At 40.9% G+C, this 24,116-nt stretch overlaps 1 protein-coding gene across 1 annotated transcript; it reads left to right on the forward strand.

The window, feature by feature from the left end:
* Positions 1 to 4,572: 4,572 nt before the first annotated feature.
* On the forward strand, positions 4,573 to 20,373 carry LOC139642629 (N-acetylaspartate synthetase-like). The gene is made up of 5 exons (XM_071517555.1): positions 4,573 to 4,966; positions 5,222 to 5,304; positions 18,455 to 18,653; positions 18,933 to 19,097; positions 19,920 to 20,373. Exons 1-5 carry the CDS (start codon positions 4,573 to 4,575, stop codon positions 20,312 to 20,314), a joined length of 1,236 nt encoding a protein of 411 aa, XP_071373656.1. The 3' UTR covers positions 20,315 to 20,373.
* The last annotated feature ends 3,743 nt before the right edge of the window (positions 20,374 to 24,116 follow it).

The following is a 24,116-nucleotide window of genomic DNA, read 5'->3' on the forward strand; positions in this document are numbered from 1 at the left end:
GATTAACGAAAGTAGAGACTTTAATGAAGAACTAAGGCAAAAATACAAAAACCAAAAACGCAACAGGCTGGCAAAAAGGCAAACAAAGGAAGACAAAAAACCCAACCTGGCTGGCAGCAAAGCAAGAAATCCAAAACTGGTGACGAGGCAGGGAACACGGGAACAGGAACAGAGCAGGAACACAACAGGTAACAAAACAGGACAGGAGCGAAACAGAACAGGTAGGCTGAACAGATGAACTGACAAGGAGTGGATGGTGAACCGGGGTAGATGTGGGGATGGGTGATTAGTGATGAGGTACAGGTGTGTGGGAGCAGGAGGGGGGAACAGGTGAAGAGAGAGATAGACCAGGAGGCGGAGACACAAGAGCAGACAGGAAACACAGAACCAAGGAAAATACAAACACAAAGAAACACAAAGGCAGGATATGGCAGAACCATGACACCAGTGGGCGTACGTAAAAAGTCCGACCAATAAAACCATCGCAGCTTTTTGATCATTCCCGCCTCTTCCATTAAATAAAACAGTTTTTCACTTCCTACCTGATATCCCATTAGTTTACACTTTTGAATGATCCCTCCCTGTGTTGTATCCCGCCCCAATATCCTGTTTCAACAAGTAATATCTCAAATTAGGAAGCAAGATGCTCCCAAAATGCTGTTTCATTGTGACTTTAAATGATTACTGATATGTAAGTAAAGTTAATTTCTCAGAGGCATTTGAGTTCTTTGCTAGCATGGGACCTTTGTCAACCAAACACTGTCATTTTAGTTTGCTATGGAACGCATGGATCTATATTCTATGAATATGAGCGAATGAATTTCAAGTACAATTTTGTTTATCTTTTTTTTGTTTTGGTAGTTGAATGTATAGTTTTGAAATGAAACAATAAATGAAACAGGATGACAGACCAGCCTGATGGCTGGCTTGAAGAATTTTTTACACACTTATCCATCTGTCTGTGCCAGAATGGCCTTCATTCTGTGCAGACAACAAAACATGCATAGAAAACAGCTAACGTCGATAACAAAGCATACATTGCAAGCATGCATGCACACACATACACACAAACACGGATGTGCACACATATACTCACTAACACACTAACACATGCACTCACATACAGACGCTCACACACACACACACACACACACACACACACACACACACACACATACAGATCACACTGTGTGGCATGGAACTTATTCAGTGGAATCACAGCTTGTCATGCCTATATTAGGAGGAAACAAACACATCAGACAGCTTACGTTTCACATCCCCATTGGTCTCCAGCCTTGTGAGCCAAAAGATTCCATGACGCACCCACTTCATAGAGTACATAACAATTGTGTGGGTTTGATTGGACAGTGTCCACGTCACTCAACAATCAGACACAATCGGAGTCACTGGGATGAGCTGTGAGGGGGGAGGAGGGACATGAATCTGTGTGTGGAAGCTATGTTGAATAGATGAATATTAACCACTTGATTTATTCATGAGACAGAGAGAGAGAGAGAGACATAGATGGGGAGGAGGGTGGGGTCTGAGCAGTTTTTTGTTAATGCGTCAATAGTTTGTCACAAGTTGCCCATTGCACTCACACCTTCGTTGGAGACAATACACTATTTGCACACAATGAGTGACACAAAGCACCTGCCAGGCCCCCCATCCCTCTCCCACACTCATGTTATGCACACACACAAACACGTACGCACGCACACACACACACACACACGCACGCACGCATGCGCACGCACACACACACACACACACACACACACACACACACACACACATAACACGCAAACCATTTATTTCATTATTTCATGAATTAACATGTCCGGCTTTCATTTCACTCTAACATGTCTTTCACTTGTTATTACGAGGTCTCTCCATTTCAATCTTGTTTTCGCACATATCCTGTCTCTAAAGCGCTGCTGACGTCATCTGCTCCACGCTTCCCCTCCCTCCCTCTCATCTCTACACTTTCTCTGGTCCTTGTTCTCTCTAAAGCATGGCCTTCAACAAGAGCAGGCAAGCGCCTCTGATGCAAGGATTTCTTCTCACTCATTCATTGACTTAACTAGAGATGTGCCATTCTACCTTCCCATTTGTCTGTGTGTCTGCGTGTCTGTTGGTCAGTCATTATGACTAATATTTTCCTGGCTATGTTCTCTTTCTGACTAATTTGTGGCTGTTATTATTCTGTTGTCATTTACTTAATAAATATCACAGACCCGTGTGGCTTCATCCGTCCCATTTTGCTTTTATTTTGCTTTGTTGTCCCTCTGCCCAGCCAGCAGGAATCTAATTATATTCCAAAAATCAAAGAGATCAGAACAGAAGTGGGTCGCTGTGACAAGACTTAAGAGAAAGACTTTTGATCTCATTTGTAGCTGCAAAGCAGCCTTGTGGTTGGTCTGATGTAGGTGTTACACATGCATGGAGGCAAGGTTCGATTATATGATTATGCAATAGACATACACATGCTCAGATGAATTCATACACACACCAGGACAAACATGCATGCACATGCCCCAATCACACACATGCATACATATACACATGCATGCGCCCATGCCACAAAGCACACGAAAACACACGCATGCATAGATACGCAAGCAGGAGCATGCTTAACAGTATAGAACAGAATGATATTCTGTGGGAAGAGATGGCCAAGCACAGACCACGTGCGCGCATGTACCGCTAATATATGTGTGTAATACGAGTGTGTAACAAAAAGACTGAAAAAGGTGAAAAGTTACTGACGCCATATGGGGTGGAAAACATCGCTTGTTGGTGAAAGGAAGCAAAAAAAATGAAAATTAGTGTGAAAAAGAGGGAGACAGAAAGATAGCAACAGAGGAAGTGTGATGCTTGAGTCATGTACTTGGATCTCTTTGCTGTAGAGAACATTTGGAAGGCTTAAGTGTGTACGCAGACACACACGCACACACACGTGCAAACACACCCTTGTTGGCAGGGTTTGTCGTTGCTGAAAAGCCTTGAGAATGGCCCACTGGGAGACAGACGTTCCTAATCACATTACACGAGCAGGGTAGTCGATGCACAAGTACACACACACACACACACACACACACACACAGACACCAAATATATACATGCACGCATACAAACTCCACAGACTCACCACACCATATTTTCTGGAACAGTTGGCCCAGAAATGTTTGTGCTTGAATTATTTACATGGCATGATCATTAATTTTAGTGTGCATGTGTCTGAAGAGGGGGAATACGTCATGAACCCTGCTGTGATCCTCTTCCTCCTGCAAAGATATTTCTACTGAGGTCTACCCTCGCTTTACAATAATCCTGCCATAATGAGGTGGAACACAGAGAATCCAATATACAACCATCAACCCAGATGCTAAAAAAAAACGCACACACACACACACACACACACACACACACACACAGAAAACCCACACACACACTCACATACACATGTCTCTTGGATTCTGACATCATCTGACAGGGCCTCATTTAAAATATAGACGTTAGAAAGGAAAAGGGAGTAGGAGGGAAAACTGCAATGGGGTTGAGAGACAAGGACATAAAAGAAGACAAGAAAATGAAGAGAGGAGAGGTGAGGAGAGAGGTTTGGTGGAGAAGAGAGGGCAGGACACAAAAGGAGAACATGAAGGATGTGGAGGAAATGACAGGAGAGGAGACAAATTGGAGGGAAGGGATAGACAGGAGAGGAACGAACACAAGAAAAACAGACCAGAGTAAAACAGATCAAAATAAATGTCCTGTCATTGAAATACCATGGATCCAGACACGGCACTGGCTAACTAAATGACGCTTTGCACATCTTACATTCTATTTAAAATACTATGGGAAGGATAGTTGTCACCAACTTAATAAATCTGTCTGACCCCCTGTGAGTGTGACCTTTCTCAGTCTCATATTTTGTGACGGTCAGTCTACTCTCTCGTTTTCTTCCCACTGTATTATTTTTCTCTTGCAATATTACTGCATACTGAACTCAAACTGATTGGATTCACTGTGCCAGTGGTGCCTATGTCCTAGTATCAAAATACATCATGTTGTGGTGTTGCCTATACCTACTCCAACTTGCTAAAGAGCTCAGACATGCCTGCCACCTCTAATTTGTCTCTGTTCATTACCTCAGGTGATAATTAACATAAGCCAAAATAATTTTACTGTGCAACAGATTTTTCCATGATTGCATACAGTATATTGACATAGTCAGCTTCATTTGTCAGGATTTGAACCTCTACTTTGAAACAGGATTTTGTGTTGAAACCTTAATGACCACTATCTTTCTCTTTAAAATGTGGCAGCTACCAAATTGTGGCACTTTTGAAAGGAGAGAGTATTTCCTCAGTCCTAGATTGACAAAATGCTAACATTTTAAGAGCCTATATTTAGCTGTCTGTATTTACTATACACAACTTTAACCCCTGAGCGAGGTTCTCCTGTATCCTGGAGGAGTTTGGGGACATAGACATAGAATGGACCCTGTTCAAAACATCTGCTGAGGAAGAGGCTGTGTGGCCAGTAGGTGGTCAGTGCGGGAGTGAGTCAATGAGGGAGGATGTCAAGTTGAAGAAGGAGGCCTTCCGGGCCTGGTTGGCACGGGGGACTCCTGACTCAGCAGAGACGTACTGGCAGGCCAGAAAGGTAGCAGCTGCAGTAGTGAAACCCCGGGTGTGGGAGGAGTGTGGACAGGCTATGGAGAATGACTTTCAGGCAGCCTCAAATAGGTGCTGGAAACCCATTTGGCAAGGCAGGAGGGGGATGCAGGACATTGCCCAGGCTGTTCTCAGCAGGAGCGGGGAAACACTGACCTCAACTGGGGGCATTGTCGGAAAGTGGAAGGAGCACTTAGAGGAACTCCTAAACCCAAGAGAGGAAGAGGCAGTGACGATTGATGAAGATTCAGGAGGGTCTGAGCCCATCTCCTTGGCAGAGGTCAGAGGTAATAGAAAGGATTGCGAGATTGACTGCCGGTTGGGTGCACTGGCTGCAATAATGAAGCTGTAAAATGTAGCCGTGGTGATGAAGAGAGAGCTGAGCCACAAAGCAAAGCTCTCGATTTACCTGTCGATCGTCATTGTGACCCTCGCCTACGGCCACAAGCTCTGGGTACTGACCGACAGAGTGAGACTGCAGTTACAAGTGGCCAAAATGAGGTTTCTCATCAGGGTGTCTGACCTCACTCTTCGTGAAAGAGGGCGGAGCTCAGTGATCCAGAAGTACCTTGGTGTGGAGCCGCTGCTCCTTGAGAGGAGCCAGTTGAGGTGGTTCAGGCACCAGGTAACAGTGTACTGAGCATGACTAACTGGGATGAGACCCCGGGGTAGACCCAGGACACGCTGAAGGGACTATATTTCCCAGTTGGAGTTGGTGGAAGTTGATGGGGAAAATTATGTCTGGGCTGCTCTGCTTGCCCTGCTGGCTCTGTGACCCTGACCCAAGCGGCCAAAACCACAGGTGAATTTTGAAGCCAATAAGGAAGTGGCTGAAATCTGCAATTCCTCTAATGTCCGCTAGAGGCCGGCTCCAAAAAGACTCCAAATCCCGCCCATCTCCATTCATGTCAATGGGACAGCTCAACTTCTCACTCAGAATATAACAGATTATGGTCTCAGTAGCTAATTTTACTTCTTCTAATATGTGTCCGTATGGCGATTTTCTAAATAATTGCGTCACTAATGGGATATAACAGTTATAAAATTGGGTTGTTTTCCGAGTGATTGACAGGTCGCCTGTCCAGTGATCGACAGGTCGCCGATCACGGACCAATAGCAGGCGGCGCTGCGGCACTGCGGCGCTGTGGGAAACCCCCGGCTTCGCTCTGGCTGCTCCGGCTCCAAAATATGTCAACATGGCAGTGCTCATAAACCCCAACTTTTGGCTTCCAAATGGCCCTTCCATCTTTTTTTACAGTCTATGCCCTGACCCGAATAAGTGGCTAGAAGATGGATGGATAAATGGATGGACAACGATTTCAGCGATTGTGAGTGATAAAGTTCAAGACTTGAAATTTTTTCCCCAAAGTGAATATACTGTATAGTGTTGTGGAACGGAATTCATGTACAACTGTTTTAGGATATTGAAGAACCAGTGATTTGTCCCACAGTAAATTTTGGCTAATGTTAATAATTGCCAGAGGCTATGAGTACAGAGAAAATATTTCTGGAAACTAGGGGGGCGGGCATGTCTGATCTCTATATCTCATGTAATCATGATACAGCACCAATAAATTACTCCTACCCACAGTTCCTATTGCTCCGTGTCCTCATTTCTTTGCTTAAAACTGTCACAAACCAACTGCAAATTAACCATGGAGTAATCGTGATGCCGCCCCCTGCAGTCCAATCCCCTCTCCCTCTGCCTTCTTTCTCTATCTCCTCACAAGTCCAGGCATTTTACCCAAAAATGTGGGTCAACCTCTCACAAATTGCAACAAAAACAAACTCAATGGATTTTGTGTCCTCAATATGTTCTGAATGAGAGAAAAAAAAGTCCTAAGGAATTGAATGAAGGGAAAATTTTGAAAATCACCTAAATATGATCCCACCAAAACGCCTTTTTAGCCTTTTTTTTTTTTTACAATGTAAGTCTATGGGAGGACTGTTCAAACCATGCCCAATTTGAACTCTAACTACTCTTCCATACTTTAAGCTAGAAACTCCATTCAAACTTTAAACGGGTCACCACGTTTAGTACTTTATTACTCTTATTCAGCTTTTTGATACCTTTTGTACTTTTTGAGAAATCGCAGTTTAAGTTTTATACTTTTTTCAACCTTTATAATGGGATCCTATGGAGCCAGCCTACAGTGCGTGATGTCACAGTTCACTCTAGCAGACTGTACAGGCTGGAGTACTTTTTACTAAATTCACACATTTTAAAACTGTGACAGTTCACACAACTTTAACACTACATACACATATTATACATCAAACCCTTCTACAATCATATATAATACCACATTTCAGGGGTTTGTGGGGATGAGAAATCCAATTTTGAGTTTATTTTGTAATTAACCTTAATCCTACCGACTGGGGTACCCGCAGACCCCAGAGGTATACTTTTTGTCATATCTCACAGGTGACTCACTAACCCGTTCTCATTCCCAACTCGTCCTATGTTGACTCTCAAATCCCTTGCCGTCGCTATAACCACGCGCGTCTGGAAAGGACGCATGGGTGTTCCATGGATAGACCTGCAACTTAAAAAAAAATTGGTTGTAGATCAATTTCGAGGCCAAATGAAATTAAAAAAATCGCTTGCATTTACCATTTGATGTCACCTGCTAGATAAATAGAAATACATTTGGCTCATAACCTATATAAAAAGTTATTTCAGTGGTATCTCAATAAACTCCATAAAAAATAGCACTTTATAACGTCTGTATCATTATATCCACTTTACAATAAGCATAATTTAAATAGAAGAACCAGTCGGGAGTTAACGTTTCTAAACGTTGCATAATCCGTTTCGTCATTGAACATACCTCTTTCTGCCCATGAAACACAGCTGATGAAATCGCGGTAAAATAGCCCCAACAAAAGTATATTTTTGTATTTTTTTGGATTATATCCTCTTATAACATCAACCTGTTGGTTCAGTATTGCATCTTTTTTTTAATATTGAACAGTTTGCCTTTTCACAATTGCAACTTTCCACCCGGAAAAACGTTTGGCACTTCCTATGAGCACTTCACAATAAAAGCCCTGCTCCGTGGGTTTTGTTGTTTTGTTGTTGTTTTTCTTGTTGTTTTTCTTTTTTTTTTGTAATTTATTTGATTATATCATCTTATAACATCAACCCGTTGGTTCAGATTGTATTGCATCTTTCTAATATTGAGCAGTTTGCCAGTAAACAGCAAACTACAGTTTGCACTTCCTATGAGCACTTCACAATAAAAGCCTTGCTCCATGGGTTTTGTTGTTGTTTCTTCCATAGTTGACGGCGTAAACATGGAATTGACATTGTTACTGGGGTATTTGAGGGTGGAAAAGAACAAATCTTTTGTCAGATTTCAGCCATCTTAATGGGAAGCAGGTGAATTTCAGAAAATATTGCATTTCAACCCAACTCAGTGCCGCCTGCCATCAGTAACCCCACTCCCATGAAAGTACAGCTCAATAGCTTTCTAGAGAAGTTGACCCCATGTCTCTAGCCCCTTGTGTTGCTGTGTAATAAGCCTTCAAAAGTAGCCCGGGGTCAGGGTTCAAAGAGCAATATTGCAGTACAGGAACCACCCATGTTCTTCACTCTCCAGGGCACTGCGTGTTTCATCTGGGTTCAGGATTGTCAGATATTATGCCAGAAGTTTATGGCAGCTAAGGGGGTGGAGCATGGCGGCTGGAAAGTCTGGCAAGTTTGGCAGGTTTGGCGTGTTGGTGGCATTTTTAATTTATGGATTTCTTTTAAACTTTTTAGATACTAGTCCTAGTACTTTCATAGTCATTACAAAGCAATTGCGTTCAGTCGCCCCTTCATAATAACATAGCCAATAAACATTTTGGCTATGGAAAGAAAGCTCTCCTTGAGACTTTCATGTATCCTGGTTGGTACCCGACCAAGCGAAAAATCAAGGCTGGTGGCAAACCAACCATCTAATCATATCCATCTGCCTGCTATTATCGGGGGATATACATCAATGCCCCGGGCCGGTGACAACACGTCAGGGCCGTCTCGTCGCCAAGGAGGCTAGCGGATGGGATCGAACACACTTCCATGCAGGCTGATCACCTGGGAGGAAGAGCGCTGGAAAACGCCAAGGGAGGTGGACCTGAACTGGGCCTAGTGGGAGAAACTGCATCCCACGGGGAGTACGTTGCGGGACAGGCTGAAAAACAGGGACCACACCGGCCCTTGGTATGGACGCCTTCAGATGATTCAGATTCATGTCTGGATATTATAAGCGTGGACTCGCTTTTCTCCGAGAGGGGACTGCACCTGCTTCACTTGAATATCAGAAGCCTTCTACCTAAGATCAATGAAATACGACTATCTGCAAAAGCAACCGGGTAGGACTTCGATGCATTAGCGAGTCCTGGCTGGATAACGCAATTAAGGACGCTGAAATTGAAATTGAGAATTATGTTTTAGTCAGGAAAGATCGTAATCGCAAAGGCAGAGGAGTGTGTGTTTATATAAGAGCCGATATTGGTTTTAATCAGAGAGAAGACCTAATAGATGACCAAATTGAGGCGGTGTGGCTAGATATTCTTTTACCGAAGAGTAAGCCTATTTTAGTTGGAACTTGTTACAGGCCTCCTGATCAGAGAAACTTTTATCAGCTTTTGGAAAATGTTTGTACAAAGTGTGAAGACTTTGTTAAATCTGAAGTGATCATGATTGGTGATTTTAATACTGACATTAGGAAGACAGATCTTTCGGGGTACAAAGCTCTAATTAATTTCTGTCGCCTGTTTGGTCTTCACCAACTGATTAATGAACCGACACGTATTTGTTCTTCCACTCAAACTATTATTGATCTTGTTTTAGTGTCCGCTAAGGCTAGGATAGCAAATAGTGGTGTTTTACATTATGGGTTGAGTGACCACTCCTTTGTTTTCTGTACAAGGAAGATTAAGAAAAATGTGCTGAACTGCCACAACTCTATAAAAATTAGATCTCTGAAAAACTATAGCAAAGAAGCACTCACCCATTGTCTGAGGAAAATGTATTGTATTGCATTGTACTGACATTGATAAAGCATGGTGTTTTTTTTAAATGTATGTTTTTAGAAGCTATAAACAAACTGGCCCCAATAAGAATAAAACAGAGCCCTGGATGAATGGTGATATTCTAGAGGCTATTAAAATGAGAAATATACAATATTTTAAATACAGGAAAAACAGGGATGAGCAGAAGTGGGAACAATACAAAAAGTGAAGGAATGAAGCGGGAAGATTAATGGATAGTACCAAAAAGGCTTATTTTAATGAGAAGATTGTTGAACATAGGAATGACTAAGGTAAGCTATGGAAATCTCTTAAGCAGCTTGGCTTCAGTAAAAGGCTAAAAACAAAAACCAGTAACCAGTAAGTATCAGTTTAAATATTGAGAACAGGGTTACAACAGATAAAAAGGAGGTGGCGGACAGTCTCAATAATTATTTTACATCAGTTGCCAGAAGGCTTGTGGAAAAGCTACCGGGCCAGACAGGACAATATAGGGAGTCATATCCATCAGTACTACTCTCAGCAAGGGGTTCAAGCTGATGGCCTCTCCTTGACACAGGTGTCTGAGGCAGTTGTGCTTGAGATGCTCAACAAGCTCAACTGCTCCAAAGCAACTGGTTTTGATAATATTCCAGCCAGATTCTTAAGAGATGCGTCTGAAATCATTACTCCATGCATCACCCATATTGTGAATCTGTCTATTGAACAAGGTCTTTTTCCCAGTGTTCTTAAACTTGCTAGAGTGATTCCTCTCTACAAGAAAGGGAGTAAACTGGATCACGGAAACTATAGGCCTGTTTCTATCTTGTGTACTCTGTCTAAGATCATTGAGAAGATCATTTTTAATCAGATTGACAACTACCTGTCCTCACACAATTTACTATATGAATTTCAGTCTGGCTTTCGAAAATCTCACTCCACCGACACCTGTTTATTGTATTTAACTGACTACATCAGGAGGGAGGTTGAAAACGGGCATTTTTGTGGTATGGCAATGTTAGATCTACAGAAGGCATTTGATACGGTGGATCATGCCATTTTATTGTCCAAACTGAAAGCCATTGGTTTTAATGATGCAGCAGTCAGATGGGTTAGCTCATATCTTAAAGATAGGAAGCAGGTGGTAGATGTTGGCGGGACAATGTCTCATCCTATGTCTATAGATTGTAGGGTACTCGGACCACTCTTTTTCCTTTTATTTATAAATGACCTGAAGTCTGTCACTTCATGTGAACTCTTTCTATATGCAGAAGACTGCAGTACTGGTTTCCCATAAAGATAAAAGTATAGTTGAAAGTACGCTGAGTGCAGAACTTCTTAATGTCAGCAGGTGGATGACTGATAACAAGCTGTCACTCCATTTAGGAAAAACAGAATCCATATTGTTTGGGTCAAAGATAAAATTGAATTGCGTTCAGCCCTGACAAAACGTAGCAAAACGTGTATTTAAATGGAAATGGTGGTGCGTTGTGTTACCCTGTTGTGTTACGCACGCATTGCAACTACGGCAGCTGAGAAGGCCATTCTTTGCGTTCTTTTCGAAGAATTTTTGGAGCCTGATGAAATTGGTTTAAATGCGTGTTTAATACTACAAAATATGCTCGATGTTACAGTCACTGCCCTTGCCATCCAGAATAGCAGAGAACATCCCAATGGAGTGAAGGGGTTTGTGGAAATTGTGGTTCCTAATTATACTGATCCAACATTTGCCTCATTTGCATTTCAGGATGACAAGGCAAACATTTCAGGTGAAGGATAAGTTGCAGGCGTCCAATACTGCCGCGAGAGACGCCAAAGGGAACCTTTAGCGTCGTTATAGCGTTATAGCGTCATAATAACAGCAACAACTCCACCTGTTTTCCCCTCCTCATAAGAGCGGGTTGAACCACTCCACCTGTTTTCCCCTTCTCACACTTGTGTCTTTCAGTAGGCTACAGGATATAATGATGAGTTTGCATTCATCTCAACTAGGGCTGAACGATTTTGAAAAAATATCTAATTGCGATTATTTTGACTGATATTGCAATTGCGATATGATTTGCGATATCAGAGGGAATTATAATCTTTACATCATTATTCTCATTTTCATTGAAAAACGTACTAAAATGATTATGGTGTGATTTTTGCGTGGATCTGTACCAAACAAAGATGTTTTCTTAAGTCTGTAGAATATGATGTGTAGGCCAGGACATCTCCGCAGCACGACAATATTTAATTTAAAATGGTATTTTGACACACATTTCGCCTTTAACAAATATTGTGCCTCCTGCGATTTGAAAATTGCAGTAGGCCATATTGCGATTTCGATAAAATTTTGATTAATTGTTCAACCCTAATCTCAACCCCTTCCCTGCTCCTTGCCTCTCTTTCACTCCCTCCCTCTCCACCTCTCCTCCTCTCCCTCCTTTTCTCTTTCTCAGGCACATTCTGTTCTGTTGGTGATTACTGGTCGTGTCACTGTGGAGTCACCTCTATAGTCATCTTTCTACTGCATCCTTACTGGTACATTTTGTCTCCTCCATATTTTGATGGTATTGCATGAGCATGAATTGTACTTACGCATGCATATGAGATGATTATTTGGCGCTGACACATTACAAGAAAGTTACACAATACAGGATTGACATACAAGGTGTTGGACAAAACATAACAGGACCTCACGAGTCAATAGGGGGTTGGGGGACTTATGTATTCATGTATTATGATTATCATGCAGTGGTTCATCAAACCTAACCTGCTCCTCTGCAAACCTGTAGCTGCAAGATGGGGGGCGTGTACTGGCTGGCTGATAACCACCTAACTATCTTGCATTTCAATGGGCGGCCTGAGTACCAAAAGACCTTATCAGTTGGGAGCAGAAAAATGAAAAAAGAAAAAAAAATGAAGAAGGGAGAGAGAGCAAAAAGTTTACTGCATGTCACATTTATATTTGTCTGCTCTGACGAGCCAAGCAAACATCTCAATGCGGCTTCATCAAGCGAGCTGTCACTCATCTAAATGCGACTTTGGGACGATCACATATCTCTATACAACTTCAGGATCAATACAGCCAATCAGAAAAGGGGGAGGGGCTTAAATGAGGTTCAATAGATATAGATGATGCAAACCAGCACAATTTTTTTTTTTACATTTTTGGGATGAACCGACAGACCAACTTACCTGCTGGTCGCAGCTAATAAAAACATAACTAACACTACATGATCATTTTTGTGACCACTTTCTCACTAATGCAATAATTTATATATAAATATGACTATGAAAGTCTATAACCCCCATGTTTGTTGCATTGTAGCAGCATTGGCATTGTGCATCACACATGTGACAAATACAACTATGTAGATAAATTACCTCAATAGTCCATTTGTCCATGTGCAGATTAGCAGAATTTAGCCTTAGTCAGTCCAGACTAGCCACTAGCCTGACAAAGACATTTTTTGCAAAGAAGAGATAACCAAACCCTAACCCTAACCCTGAACAAAAGAAAAATCAGGAATGAAAAAACAAACAACAACAAAAAAAACAAACCCTAAATGAAAACAAATAAGGCCAGCGGTCTGAATATCCTGTGGCGACATTCTGTTAAGCATCTTGGCCACCCAGAAATTGGGCAACAACTGTTAAGTTTGCTTTTATTTCTTCTTCTTTTACTTCTCTGTCATACACAGGGTTGGTTTTGGTTATACGTTTACTTTAGAAATTACAAAAAAGAAAAAGAGAGAAATAATAACCAAAATGACAAAAAAGCTACAAATGACAACAAAACTTAAAAACAAGGAGAATGGTACAAAAACAATACAATGTAAATAATATGGAGAATAAAATGCATTGAATAACCCTGATGAATAACCCTGATAGAGATAATGCTAATCATATCATATCATAGGAAAGGTTGACAGTGTGGTAGTCAGTGGATGCATTGTATGTATATTCAAAGAAGGGAAAAATACTCTTGAAATACCAGAGAGATGGAGATTTGTTTTATTTAATTTTGAGCGTATTATTGCATGAACATGGCACATGGTGAGTTAGTGACGTTTTAACCATTTGGATGTCTCTGCCTTATCCACGCCCTTACCAAAAAGTCACATGTGAAAAGCCACATGTGAATTCAAAGCACATGTGCTTTTTGGACACATGTTGGTTTTCATATGTGAATGTGAAATTATAGATGATGCAAACCAGCACAATTTCTTTTTAAAATTTTTGGGACGAGCCGACAGACCAACTTACCTGCTGGTCGCAGCTAATAAAAACATAACTAACACTACATATATTATAATTTTTGTGACCACTTCCTCACTAATGCAATAATTTATATAATAAATGTGACTATTCAAAGCACATGTGCTGAAATTTCCCATCGACATTTTCACCTGTGAACTGTCCCTTTGCATGTGAAATTAAGTTTTCACATGTGAAATAAATATATGCATATCTAATTGCAGGTGAAAATGGGAAAAAAAGTTCACGTGTAAAAATACTCTTCATCTAGAAACAGTAGCGGCTGCAGATAATTGTGGCTGGAGGAGCTAAGGGGGAGCATAATTATTAACAGCAGGTGCTAACCTTTTTCTAAATAATATAAAAAATAATAATAACAATACAATAGACTAGGGTGTGAATTAGGCTATACTGCTACACAAGGAGGGCCACTGTTTTTCCATTGGGAGCCAAATCCCCAACTCAACATTATATGCATGTGCGTGCTTCAATGCTTCAATGATCTAAAGACTGACTGTGTATTTAGACCTATGCCTATTAGACTGTATATGATATAACACCAAGTCCAGTTAGACACAAGGCTATGCAGCTATGCACACAATTTTAGATGGCAAATCCAGTGTTTATATAGTCAGGAGTTACAGAAAAGATTTAAAAATGTGCTATATCAGACAAATTAATCACTGTATTAGTCATGTAAACAAACAGTGCCACATACACAGGCACATCCATTCATCATACAGTATGTGCTATAGTAAAAAGCAATAGAACCATTCATATAGACAGCGCTACATAACCAGTTTTGCTACACAACAACCAGCCTATACAGACGGCACACCACTGACAGGACTGTACAGTGGACTGTGCTGGACAGCTTAAGTAGTTGCAAGGGAGGAGCAAACTAAATCGAGCTCTGACTCGACTCATTGCCAATGGTCTAAAAGCAAGCAACTGAGGAAACTCACTGTGTAGATGGTACTTCTCACATGATCACACTGTTATGATTGGCCCACTCATTGCTGATAATAACTAGTCACTTAAAATCGACAACCAAAAAAATGTGTACTCTACTCACTAGTCACAGAAGAACGATCCACCTGTTTTTGTAGTTCACAGCAAAGTGGTCAATCACACTGTCAATGTCCAATCCATAGCTTCCATAGCTTGTTTATGCAAACATGCATAACAGAAAGCTGCATCTGCCGTGACTTTGCTGAGAGCCAAATGGTCGAGTGGGGTACAACTTTAGTTGAGGACGCCTTGGTCCTTCACCTTGACTTAAATCCACGGGGCCAGTGGTGGGATTGCTTGCAGGGCTAGCGTAGGGGTTTCCCCCACACTTTCATTTTCAGTTGGAGAATTTTCCTCAATCTCCGAGTCCATCTCTAGGCTTCAGGTCCCTCTTCCGCCATCACCTTCCTCTTCCTCCGTAGCGATAACGTTATAGGCCTCACCACCTTGCCATTATCCATTTTTTCACGGTCGCCGTCCTCCATCCTTCCTCGTTTTAAAGAAATGACAAATCGGTCTATCTTGACACACCACAGTCCACTAAGCAACTTAATTGAGCACCTATAGCTAAATTATCCTAATCTCTTTGACTCTCAAAACAAAACTCTCTCCAATACGTAATGAACAGAGCAACCAATCACACCACACTTTAGCAGAGGTCAGTGGGATTTTTTTTTTTTTGCAAAGGATAATAAACTTCTTATATTTTCATATAGAAATTAGCCTTGTTATATTCATTCTGTATCCTAAGATTTATGTATTTTTTTCTCCAAAGAAAATTGCAGGGGGTGCTTAGGGGGAGCTTGGCTCATTCCAGGGGTAGCTCAAGCGCCCCCTAGCACCCCCTTGCCGCTGTGCCTGTCTAGAAATGACTAGAAAAACTGTCATGTGACATCAGAATACAACGTGAGAAAAATGTTGACATGTGAAACCCAACATGTGTCCAGAAACCACATGTGCTTTGAATTCACATGTGGGTTTGACTTTTTTGTAAGGGACATGCTCTTTTCATTTGACCCAAGCTTGAATCGTTCTTTCCCCTCCCTTTTTTACTCCAATTTCTTTGCTTCACTTGTGTAGGAAAGGGTTCATGATGTGACAAAGTGTTTCTGAGCAGACAGTGCTGTTAGTCGTTTCAAATAAATAAGAAAGAAGTCACTCAATAGGGGACAGGTGTTCTAATACGTTCATCCAGTGTATCAGACTAAAGGTATCAGCTTCATCTTTCAGGTCACACTGACAGAGATAGTTAACATTAATGATCCTTGACAAGCACTCCTACTATCAAAGGTTTGACGGTGCACCCCCTGTTGAGTCCCTTGTCTCTCCCTCTGGTTTTAGCCTTTTATTTCTGACTTCTTCCACTTTCAGCACACCCTAAAGGCGTCATCGTAGTTAAATATAGCGTCTAACTGATCCCACCCTCATGTCACTTTTGGCACGCTCAGTCTTGTCTCATGTTCACTGAGACTTTCTGATCTCAAAAGATCTTTCTAAAGTTGTCAGGCTATTAATGAGTCATTCTCCACAACTCTCCCTCCCTTCTCTCAGCCCCTCGCCTTCTGTCGTCACCAATGTGGTCTATTTTCATTCTCTGAAAGCTGGTCAAATGACTACACTGTCTACATCCCTTTACTGTTGGATAAACTGTATCGTTCATGGCTCATTTTAGTAAGCTTCGTCTTAAGCCTCTAGTCAACACAACAGCAGTTGGTATTTGTATATGTTGTTGACTGTACTCATTCAAAACTTGCTCCTATGATGCATTTGCACTTGTATGCCTTGAACACTTTGTAATTTATTAGTGGTTTAAACATTGGCCCTAACTCTAAAGGCTGTTTTATAGTTGTCAAAGTGTCGGCGTTGCTACACTGTAGGTGCCTAGAGCAGTGCAAGCATTCATAGTTCTGCGTTGGTTATTCTGCCTGTACCACCAAAATGCTTTGTTAACATGGACGTAATAACAGAAGAAGCAGCAGTGTTGAGGGGTTGAGCTCCAAAAAGACTCCAAACCTGGCCCAAGTCAATGGGACCACAACCCAACTTCTCGCAAAAAATATTAAGTCAATAAATTTTTTCAACAAGAGGTTATGGTCTCAGTAGCTAATTTCCCTTATTCTAATGCGTGTCCTTATGGCGCTTTTCAAAATAATTATTATTACCATTATGGAACGGAATATAGCAGTTATAAAACGGGATTGTGTTCCTAGTGATTGACAGGTCGCCTGTCCAGCAATTGACAGGTCCCCGATTACGGGCCAATAGTCGGCGGAGCTGTGGCTCTGTGGACGACCCTCAGGCTCGCTCTGGCTAGGCTGGCTCCAAAAAATGTCAACATGGCGGCGATTGTAAACCCAATCTTTTGCCTTCAAAACGGCCTCTCAGAAACCTATGGGCGATGTCACACTCACTACGTCTTTTACAGTCTATGGTTACACTATATTAATCTACGCATGTATGTATGTACCAGGCATTGTATGGTTGATAAGTATAGTTGAATAAAGCGGTAGGCCTACATTTGAAAGTCCCAATCATGATGTTGTCTGGCCCTGTCAAGCTAGCATTTTACTAAAGCTAATATAAGCTAAGACACGACCAAGTGTGTTACACATGCCAACACATTAACTGGTAATAACAGGTAATTAACAGCTTTTATTTTGAGTCACATCTAGACCCCTAAAACTGAATTTCCCTGAAATGGGAAGCTTTAGTAATAATTCAATCTTTGAAACACAATATATTGTTCATAGGTAATTGTTACTGTTTCTTTAATGTAAACAAATATTATAAATAAATAATAAAAGTTACAGTTACAGTTCATATAGGCTAGATATTGCAGTTATCTGAGATCGGTGCATGGTGGACTTTGAAAGACTTCAAGTTCAGGTGAGGTTGCCAACAAAAGGAGCTACAATGAACAAAGCTGACCCTGCCACTGCAACTTAATACATGATGTTCATGCTGTCAGATTATATAGCAACATTGGCAGGACCGCTGATGGTTAAACTTTATTAGCCAATTATACTCTTTTTGAAAACCATTGGCTTGCACAGGGTTTTATCTTCCCTTCCCTCCAAGCAGCATGTCTTCTCACAGCTGATAACAGTATAGCCTCCATACGTGCTGGGGAGAGATTAAACAGTTTTCAAACTGTTTTAGCCTATTGCTGAAGGCTGTCCATTACTTTTTTCCATCTCAATAAATGGCTCTGGCTGGTCCCAGTCTCACACCCCTGCACCCATGCCAACTCACGTAGTCACGCTGAGCACTTAAGTCAACGTCAGAATACGTAAAAGCCTATCTGCATATCTCTATGGTGGGGTCCTTATCTGCAGAGGACCTTACTGACAGACGTGCTAAAACCAACAGTGAAGTTTTAGGTGCATCATACAGTTCCAAAATAGAGAGAAAACTGTACACAATCTACAACAAAGTAAGTAAAATGGAAGCATTGTAGAAATAAATTATCAGTGCTGGGGCCTCAGCTAAAGCATGCTCTCAACAAAATCTGCATCATGTGGTTTTCATAGTTTGACATGGAGGAAGAGGCACAGACAGGGGACAACGGATTCAAAAACAGAAGCGTTGTTGTGCGCGAGTTTGAGCCTGAGGACAATCCGGAGGTGCAGCGCATCTTTTATGAAGGGCTGATGGAGATGGTACCGGACACGGCCTTCAGGGGGTTGAGACATCACCCCGAGAGCCTTTTACTCTACACTGCTGTGACAAGTAAGATACATATATAATTTAATGTTTATGAGTTTTATGGTTGCTTCTTCAGTTAGGAAAACAGGCATAAATGTGCAAAACAGGTTTATTATTATGTATTAGGCTATTATTATGTATTATTTAATTATATGATATGATATGATATGATATTATGTATATAAGTAGGCTAGAAGTGTGTGTGTGTGTGTGTGTGTGTGTCATCTGCTATAGCAACTTGCCCTCATCATCCGTCCCTTTTTATTTTTCTGCTGGTATCTTTTCACAACTTTCCTCTTGCAGTCGTCTGTTTTGTCATCACCGTGTCTTGGTGGGTGGCAGGCCTCGTGCCGGTGCTTGTCCTGGGCGTGCGCTACTTCTGCAGCTGGCGGGTGAGCCGCCGATACCTGGAGTGCGCCAGGAGCGGAGACATGGGCGACATCGAGGGGTTTTACATGAAATCACCAGGTAAATTGGAAAATTGTGGGAAAATATTGGTAAAATGTCCTGATGTACACAGCACAGAAAATGTGCAACTACACATTTTCTGTTGTTTAGACCACTGTCATCTCAAATATTTTGGTATTTGTCACTGAAGAATAATCTTCACCAGCCATGTGATATGGCAGTTAGTAGGGACAAGATGGCTATCTATGTAAATTGTATTGAAGACCAAATTCTTCAAATCAAATCAAGAAAATGTCTGGAAAAAGTATGGAATTTTTAAATTGACAAATTTTGAACAACATTCAAAAGTGCCTGTTTCAAGTGAGGTTTTATTCCCTTAACAAATAAATACACATAAATACACATAACACAGGTTTCCTAATGTAAGGCAAAACCTGGTAAGTTCAATGTAATTTGAATAATTATGTATCACAGGCCCAAAAAAATTACAGCAAATGATGCATGTCAAAAAAGTTTTGGAAATCATAAACACCTGCTGGTACACCTGGGGGTAATGATAACCCTGAAAAATGTCCACATTATAAAACTCAGATGATAGCCTAAACCAGACATTTTCACCAGGTAGGCCTATTCACTACCATCGAGAAAATGTAACATGAACATAGACTTTGACAAATATTGGTCATGGAAATTTTGCCACATGTCATGGAGTAGTCAGTGACTAATGGTGGAATTTGATTAGCAAAAACTCCCTCCTTATCAGACATTACATTACGTTATAGGCATTTAGTTGATGCTCTTATCCAGAATGACTTGAGTCTATCTATCTATCTATCTATCTATCTATCTATCTATCTATCTATCTATCTATCTACATTTCAGACTCCTGTCTGTGGGTAGCAGAGCTAGAAGGCAAAGTAGTGGGTGTAGTGGCAGCTGTAGGCCAGCAGGAGCAGAGCGGTGCTGTCGAGCTGCGGCGGATGTCTGTGGACCGGGGCTGTCGGCGCTGTGGAGTCGGCATGGTGCTGGGACGGAAACTTCTGGAATTTGCCATGACTCGCAGGTACTCGTCGGTGGTCTTGGGAACCACGGCGTACACACCGGCTGCCCACCGACTCTACCAGCGGCTGGGCTTCCGGTGCACGGGGGTCTCCAATGGATACATCGCACCAGGTGACAGACCGCCCTTACTGGAACGGATGTTCTACCGGGTCCGCCATCATCACTACTACCTGGATGTGCATAAGGACAGGATCACGACCAATGGACAAAACTGACTTTTAGTGAGGGTGCAGAGAATTAAACTGGAGTTAGTACTCAAATGAGATCAATTGACAGTCTCACAATGAGTTTGCCATACATTTTAGTTAAGTTATAGGGTTAGGGTTAGGGTTAGGTTAGATTATATGTGAGATTATGTGAGCCCACAGTATCCATTAAGTAACCCACTAACCCATTTGAAAATGCTTTAGTATAAGCCAGCTTGCATGAATGACACAATAAATATGTTACACAAATATGTGTGTAGCTGTGCTGGAGGGTATAATTGGAAAACAGAATCTATCCAATTTTCCATGGCTTTCTTCATAATTAAAAACATTGTTTATTGCTTATGCTTATTTTGCCAAGGCCAGAGGAGGGTGCTGTCTATCACACTGTGTTACAACACAGGGTGACACATACTGTAGCTCCAGCAAGCTGCACAATATGCAATCATACAGTGTTGCTCTCATACAAAATCAATGCCATAACCAGACTTGGTTCAAATTGTTGTTGAAAATAATTCTGTTTAAAGCTTCAGAGTAGCAGACAGGTCAGTGCCTCAGGACAAATCAGATACTGCAGTGTTCAGTATGTTATCAGGCCAAGTTGTTCTATCTGTTGGTGAACAACAACTCTGCTTTTTTTTATTTTCAGGGTGAGGCTGTTTTCTAGATCTTAACGGACCCTGATGACACAACTGCCCCGACTAGATAAGGGTGAAGGGAAGGGTGTTATGTAGCAGTCCATCCCTAAGTCTGTCAGGACAATCTCACTTCAATGGCAATGACAATGGCCTCTTCAATTCTCTTCTCGCTGACAATAGTCAGTGAGGAGATAATTACTGTAACAAGGTATTTTATACCGCACATCATCAGAAATGCAGTAATAATTTCAAAAAATGAGAGGATGTCACTGTAAAAACAAAGGAATCCAATTAGACTTATTATATTGGCAAACCATTGCTCTGGCATTGTGTTCCCAGTTCGAGGCTCCTGTGATTTTCCTCAACAACAATATCCACTCCTTGTTTAACTGTTTAATATCCACTTGTATTTCCTTTTCCTAACTAGTATCTCATGTTTTTTTTCTATGTGAACCTTTTACTGTATTAATTTGAATAGAATGGAACTTTTTCTTAGCCAGCATGCCTACTGGAAAAAAAAATAAAGTATTAAAATTGTCTTTGGTCTCTTCTAGTCTCCTAACAGCTATGGGTGCCTATTTTAGTTTCATCTTCTTGTTCTTAGCTGACAGGAGTGGAACCCACCATGGTCTTCTGCTGCTGTAGCCCATAGTTTGATGTCATGGTTTGATGAGTTATACCTGTATTAGCTTTTATTTACATCCTTGTGGTTGTTAGTTTGAGCAATTTGCACCATTTGTTTGTTTGTTGCACTCTGTTTTTGCTCCATATACGTCGGGGTGCGGCTTTCGCAGTAGCTGAGGGGAGAGGGGAGGGGTGAGGGGTGAGGAGCGAGTGCGTGTGAGGCAAGGAGCCTTGGCAACAGCCCAGACAGCTTGTGCATGCCAGTTACTTTTGGCTAACTATAGGGCAAGTGACCACTGTAGTTACTTCACTTCACATCAACTAACGATATATTTCTCTCCAAGATAAAAAATTAACCAATACTACCGATCTGTCCTGACATTCTCTCACAGAGATAGTTTGTCAATAACCGTTATTTGGAAACAGCATGTTCAGCATTTCTGTGTCCTGTGTAATCGGAACTTCCTCATATTTGCTCATGCTACACAGAACCACTGATTGTGAAAGTGTCATTGCTGGCCTCTTTATATAACTACTGTATCATCCTGATCTCAAACACACTATGGAGCAGTGGTCTTCACCCATGTGAGAGAAAGCAGGTGTTTATTCCAACCAAACACACCAGCTGATCTCACTAATGAGTTTAACCTCTCTGGCTAAAGGCGTGTTAATCAGCGGTATCAGCAGTGTCATCACAATTATATGTGCTCACAGGCTCAAGTCATCATCCATTATCTTTTGGCCAACCTAATTTTCCTCATTCTTTACAAAACATAGATATGGTGAGACACATAAATAACCTAAATCATTTAAAATAAAGAATAAACAAAAGGCGATAGATTGTATATCTGCTTTATGTAGGCTATCTCCTCGCAAATATCTTAGGAATTTATCACGTTTCCTATGACTTTTCTTATCACTTTTTGTAATTATTTTTGTTAACGTCATTTTATATGTAACTGCACTGATTAACATATCTACCCATTCTTTAAATGCAGGCCTATGTGTAGATTTCCAGCCTTTTAATACCAGCCTTAACATTGCAACTTTACCCATGCGTAGAATTTCAAATTCAGTCTTGTCCCATCCTGGAACCTGGGATCTATCAAACAGCAGGGACATCCTTGGGTTCCGTACTACTGAAAGTTCAAGGTCCTCCTCTATACACTGTAGGAACTGTTCCCATACAAGGCATATTACCCAACATTCCCAGAGAGCACGGAGAATTGTACCCTTTTCTCCCCCTCACTTCTCTGATATAATCCCTATTCCTTGACAAGATTTGTTTCCATGCATCATTATCAATCTCACTCTGTAAATCAACTTTGCCAGACTATTCGCAAGATTTCACACTTGTTATTAGTTCTTTTACATAGCATTTTAGCTCAGGCAAAGAAGAAAAATCCTCCAACTACATTCTTATTTTTGGCCTTCTCAAAGACTGTGACAGAACTTATTTTTACCAAGAGAGATTTTGGAATTATACCAAACAGAAGAATATGTTTGTTTATAAGGTGATTGCTTCAGCATTTTATGCATTGCTATTAATACCATTTTTGAATGTATGAAAATCGGACTGTTATATTGCTGGTCTGTTGACTCAAACCTTTCCTGGGATAGCACATGCAGTGGTCCAAAGAGAGCTGTTAAGCTTTTCTCTAATTTCATCCATCTCTGTTCCCTATCATTCAATTTTCAGTGTTTTGCAAGCTTCACCATCTCAAATGTCATATTATATAACTCTGCATTTGGGACACCCAAACCACCATTTTCTTGTAGTGCATATCATTTTTGCATACTAATACATATTTTTTTCCCACCCCAAAGAAAATCAGTAAACATTTTATTAGTTTAAAGATGGTCTCTGGGATATCCACTGGGAGCATCATAGAAACATAATAAAATTTAGGTGTAATTGCCATCTTCACTGTATTTATTTTTCCGCACAAACTAAGTTTCAGGATTTTCCATATGGCAACCTTCCTTCCACTTAAAATTAAAAGGAATAACCAAGGTTGGTGAACAATCCATGGAGACGGGCATAGCCTCTGACTAACCTCTGCCAATTACCGTTTACCCTGATATAACTGAGAATCCGTCAACAACCTATGGAAGCCCGTTTCCGCCACCTGTTAAAAAAAAAATTTGGCCCATTTTATTTTTTTTTCATCATTAAGTGAGATGTTTTTCTCAATAGTATGACTTTGTATCTCATAATTATGAGATGCTAAGTCATAATTATGAGATGCTAAGTCATATTTATGAGATACTATCTCAAAATTGAGATGCTAAGTCATTATTATGAGATAGTATCTCATTATTATGAGATACTATCTCATAATTATGAGATGCCAAGTCATTATTATGAGATACTATCTCATAATTAGGAGATATTAAGTCATTATTATGAGATACTAAGTCATTATTGTGAGATACTACCTCATAATTATGAGATACTACCTCATAATTATGAGATACTAAGTCAGAATTATGAGATACTATCTCAGTCATTATTATGAGATACTATCTCATAATTATGAGATAATAAG

This window comes from Centroberyx affinis, unplaced genomic scaffold (assembly GCF_046629955.1).
Source record: "Centroberyx affinis isolate AG114_WGS23_722 - 3 ecotype Tasmania unplaced genomic scaffold, CSIRO-AGI_Caff_v1 ptg000501l_1, whole genome shotgun sequence".
In the NCBI taxonomy this organism is placed as follows: Eukaryota; Metazoa; Chordata; class Actinopteri; order Beryciformes; family Berycidae; genus Centroberyx; species Centroberyx affinis.

Excerpts from the sequence above, each read along its gene's own strand:
- LOC139642629 (XM_071517555.1), top strand. The coding sequence starts at position 4,573 with ATGAGGGAGGATGTCAAGTTGAAGAAGGAGGCCTTCCGGGCCTGGTTG. Across the intron at positions 18,654-18,932 it reads ACTCTACACTGCTGTGACAA|TCGTCTGTTTTGTCATCACC; the intron begins GTAAGATACATA and ends TTCCTCTTGCAG. Across the intron at positions 19,098-19,919 it reads GTTTTACATGAAATCACCAG|ACTCCTGTCTGTGGGTAGCA; the intron begins GTAAATTGGAAA and ends TCTACATTTCAG.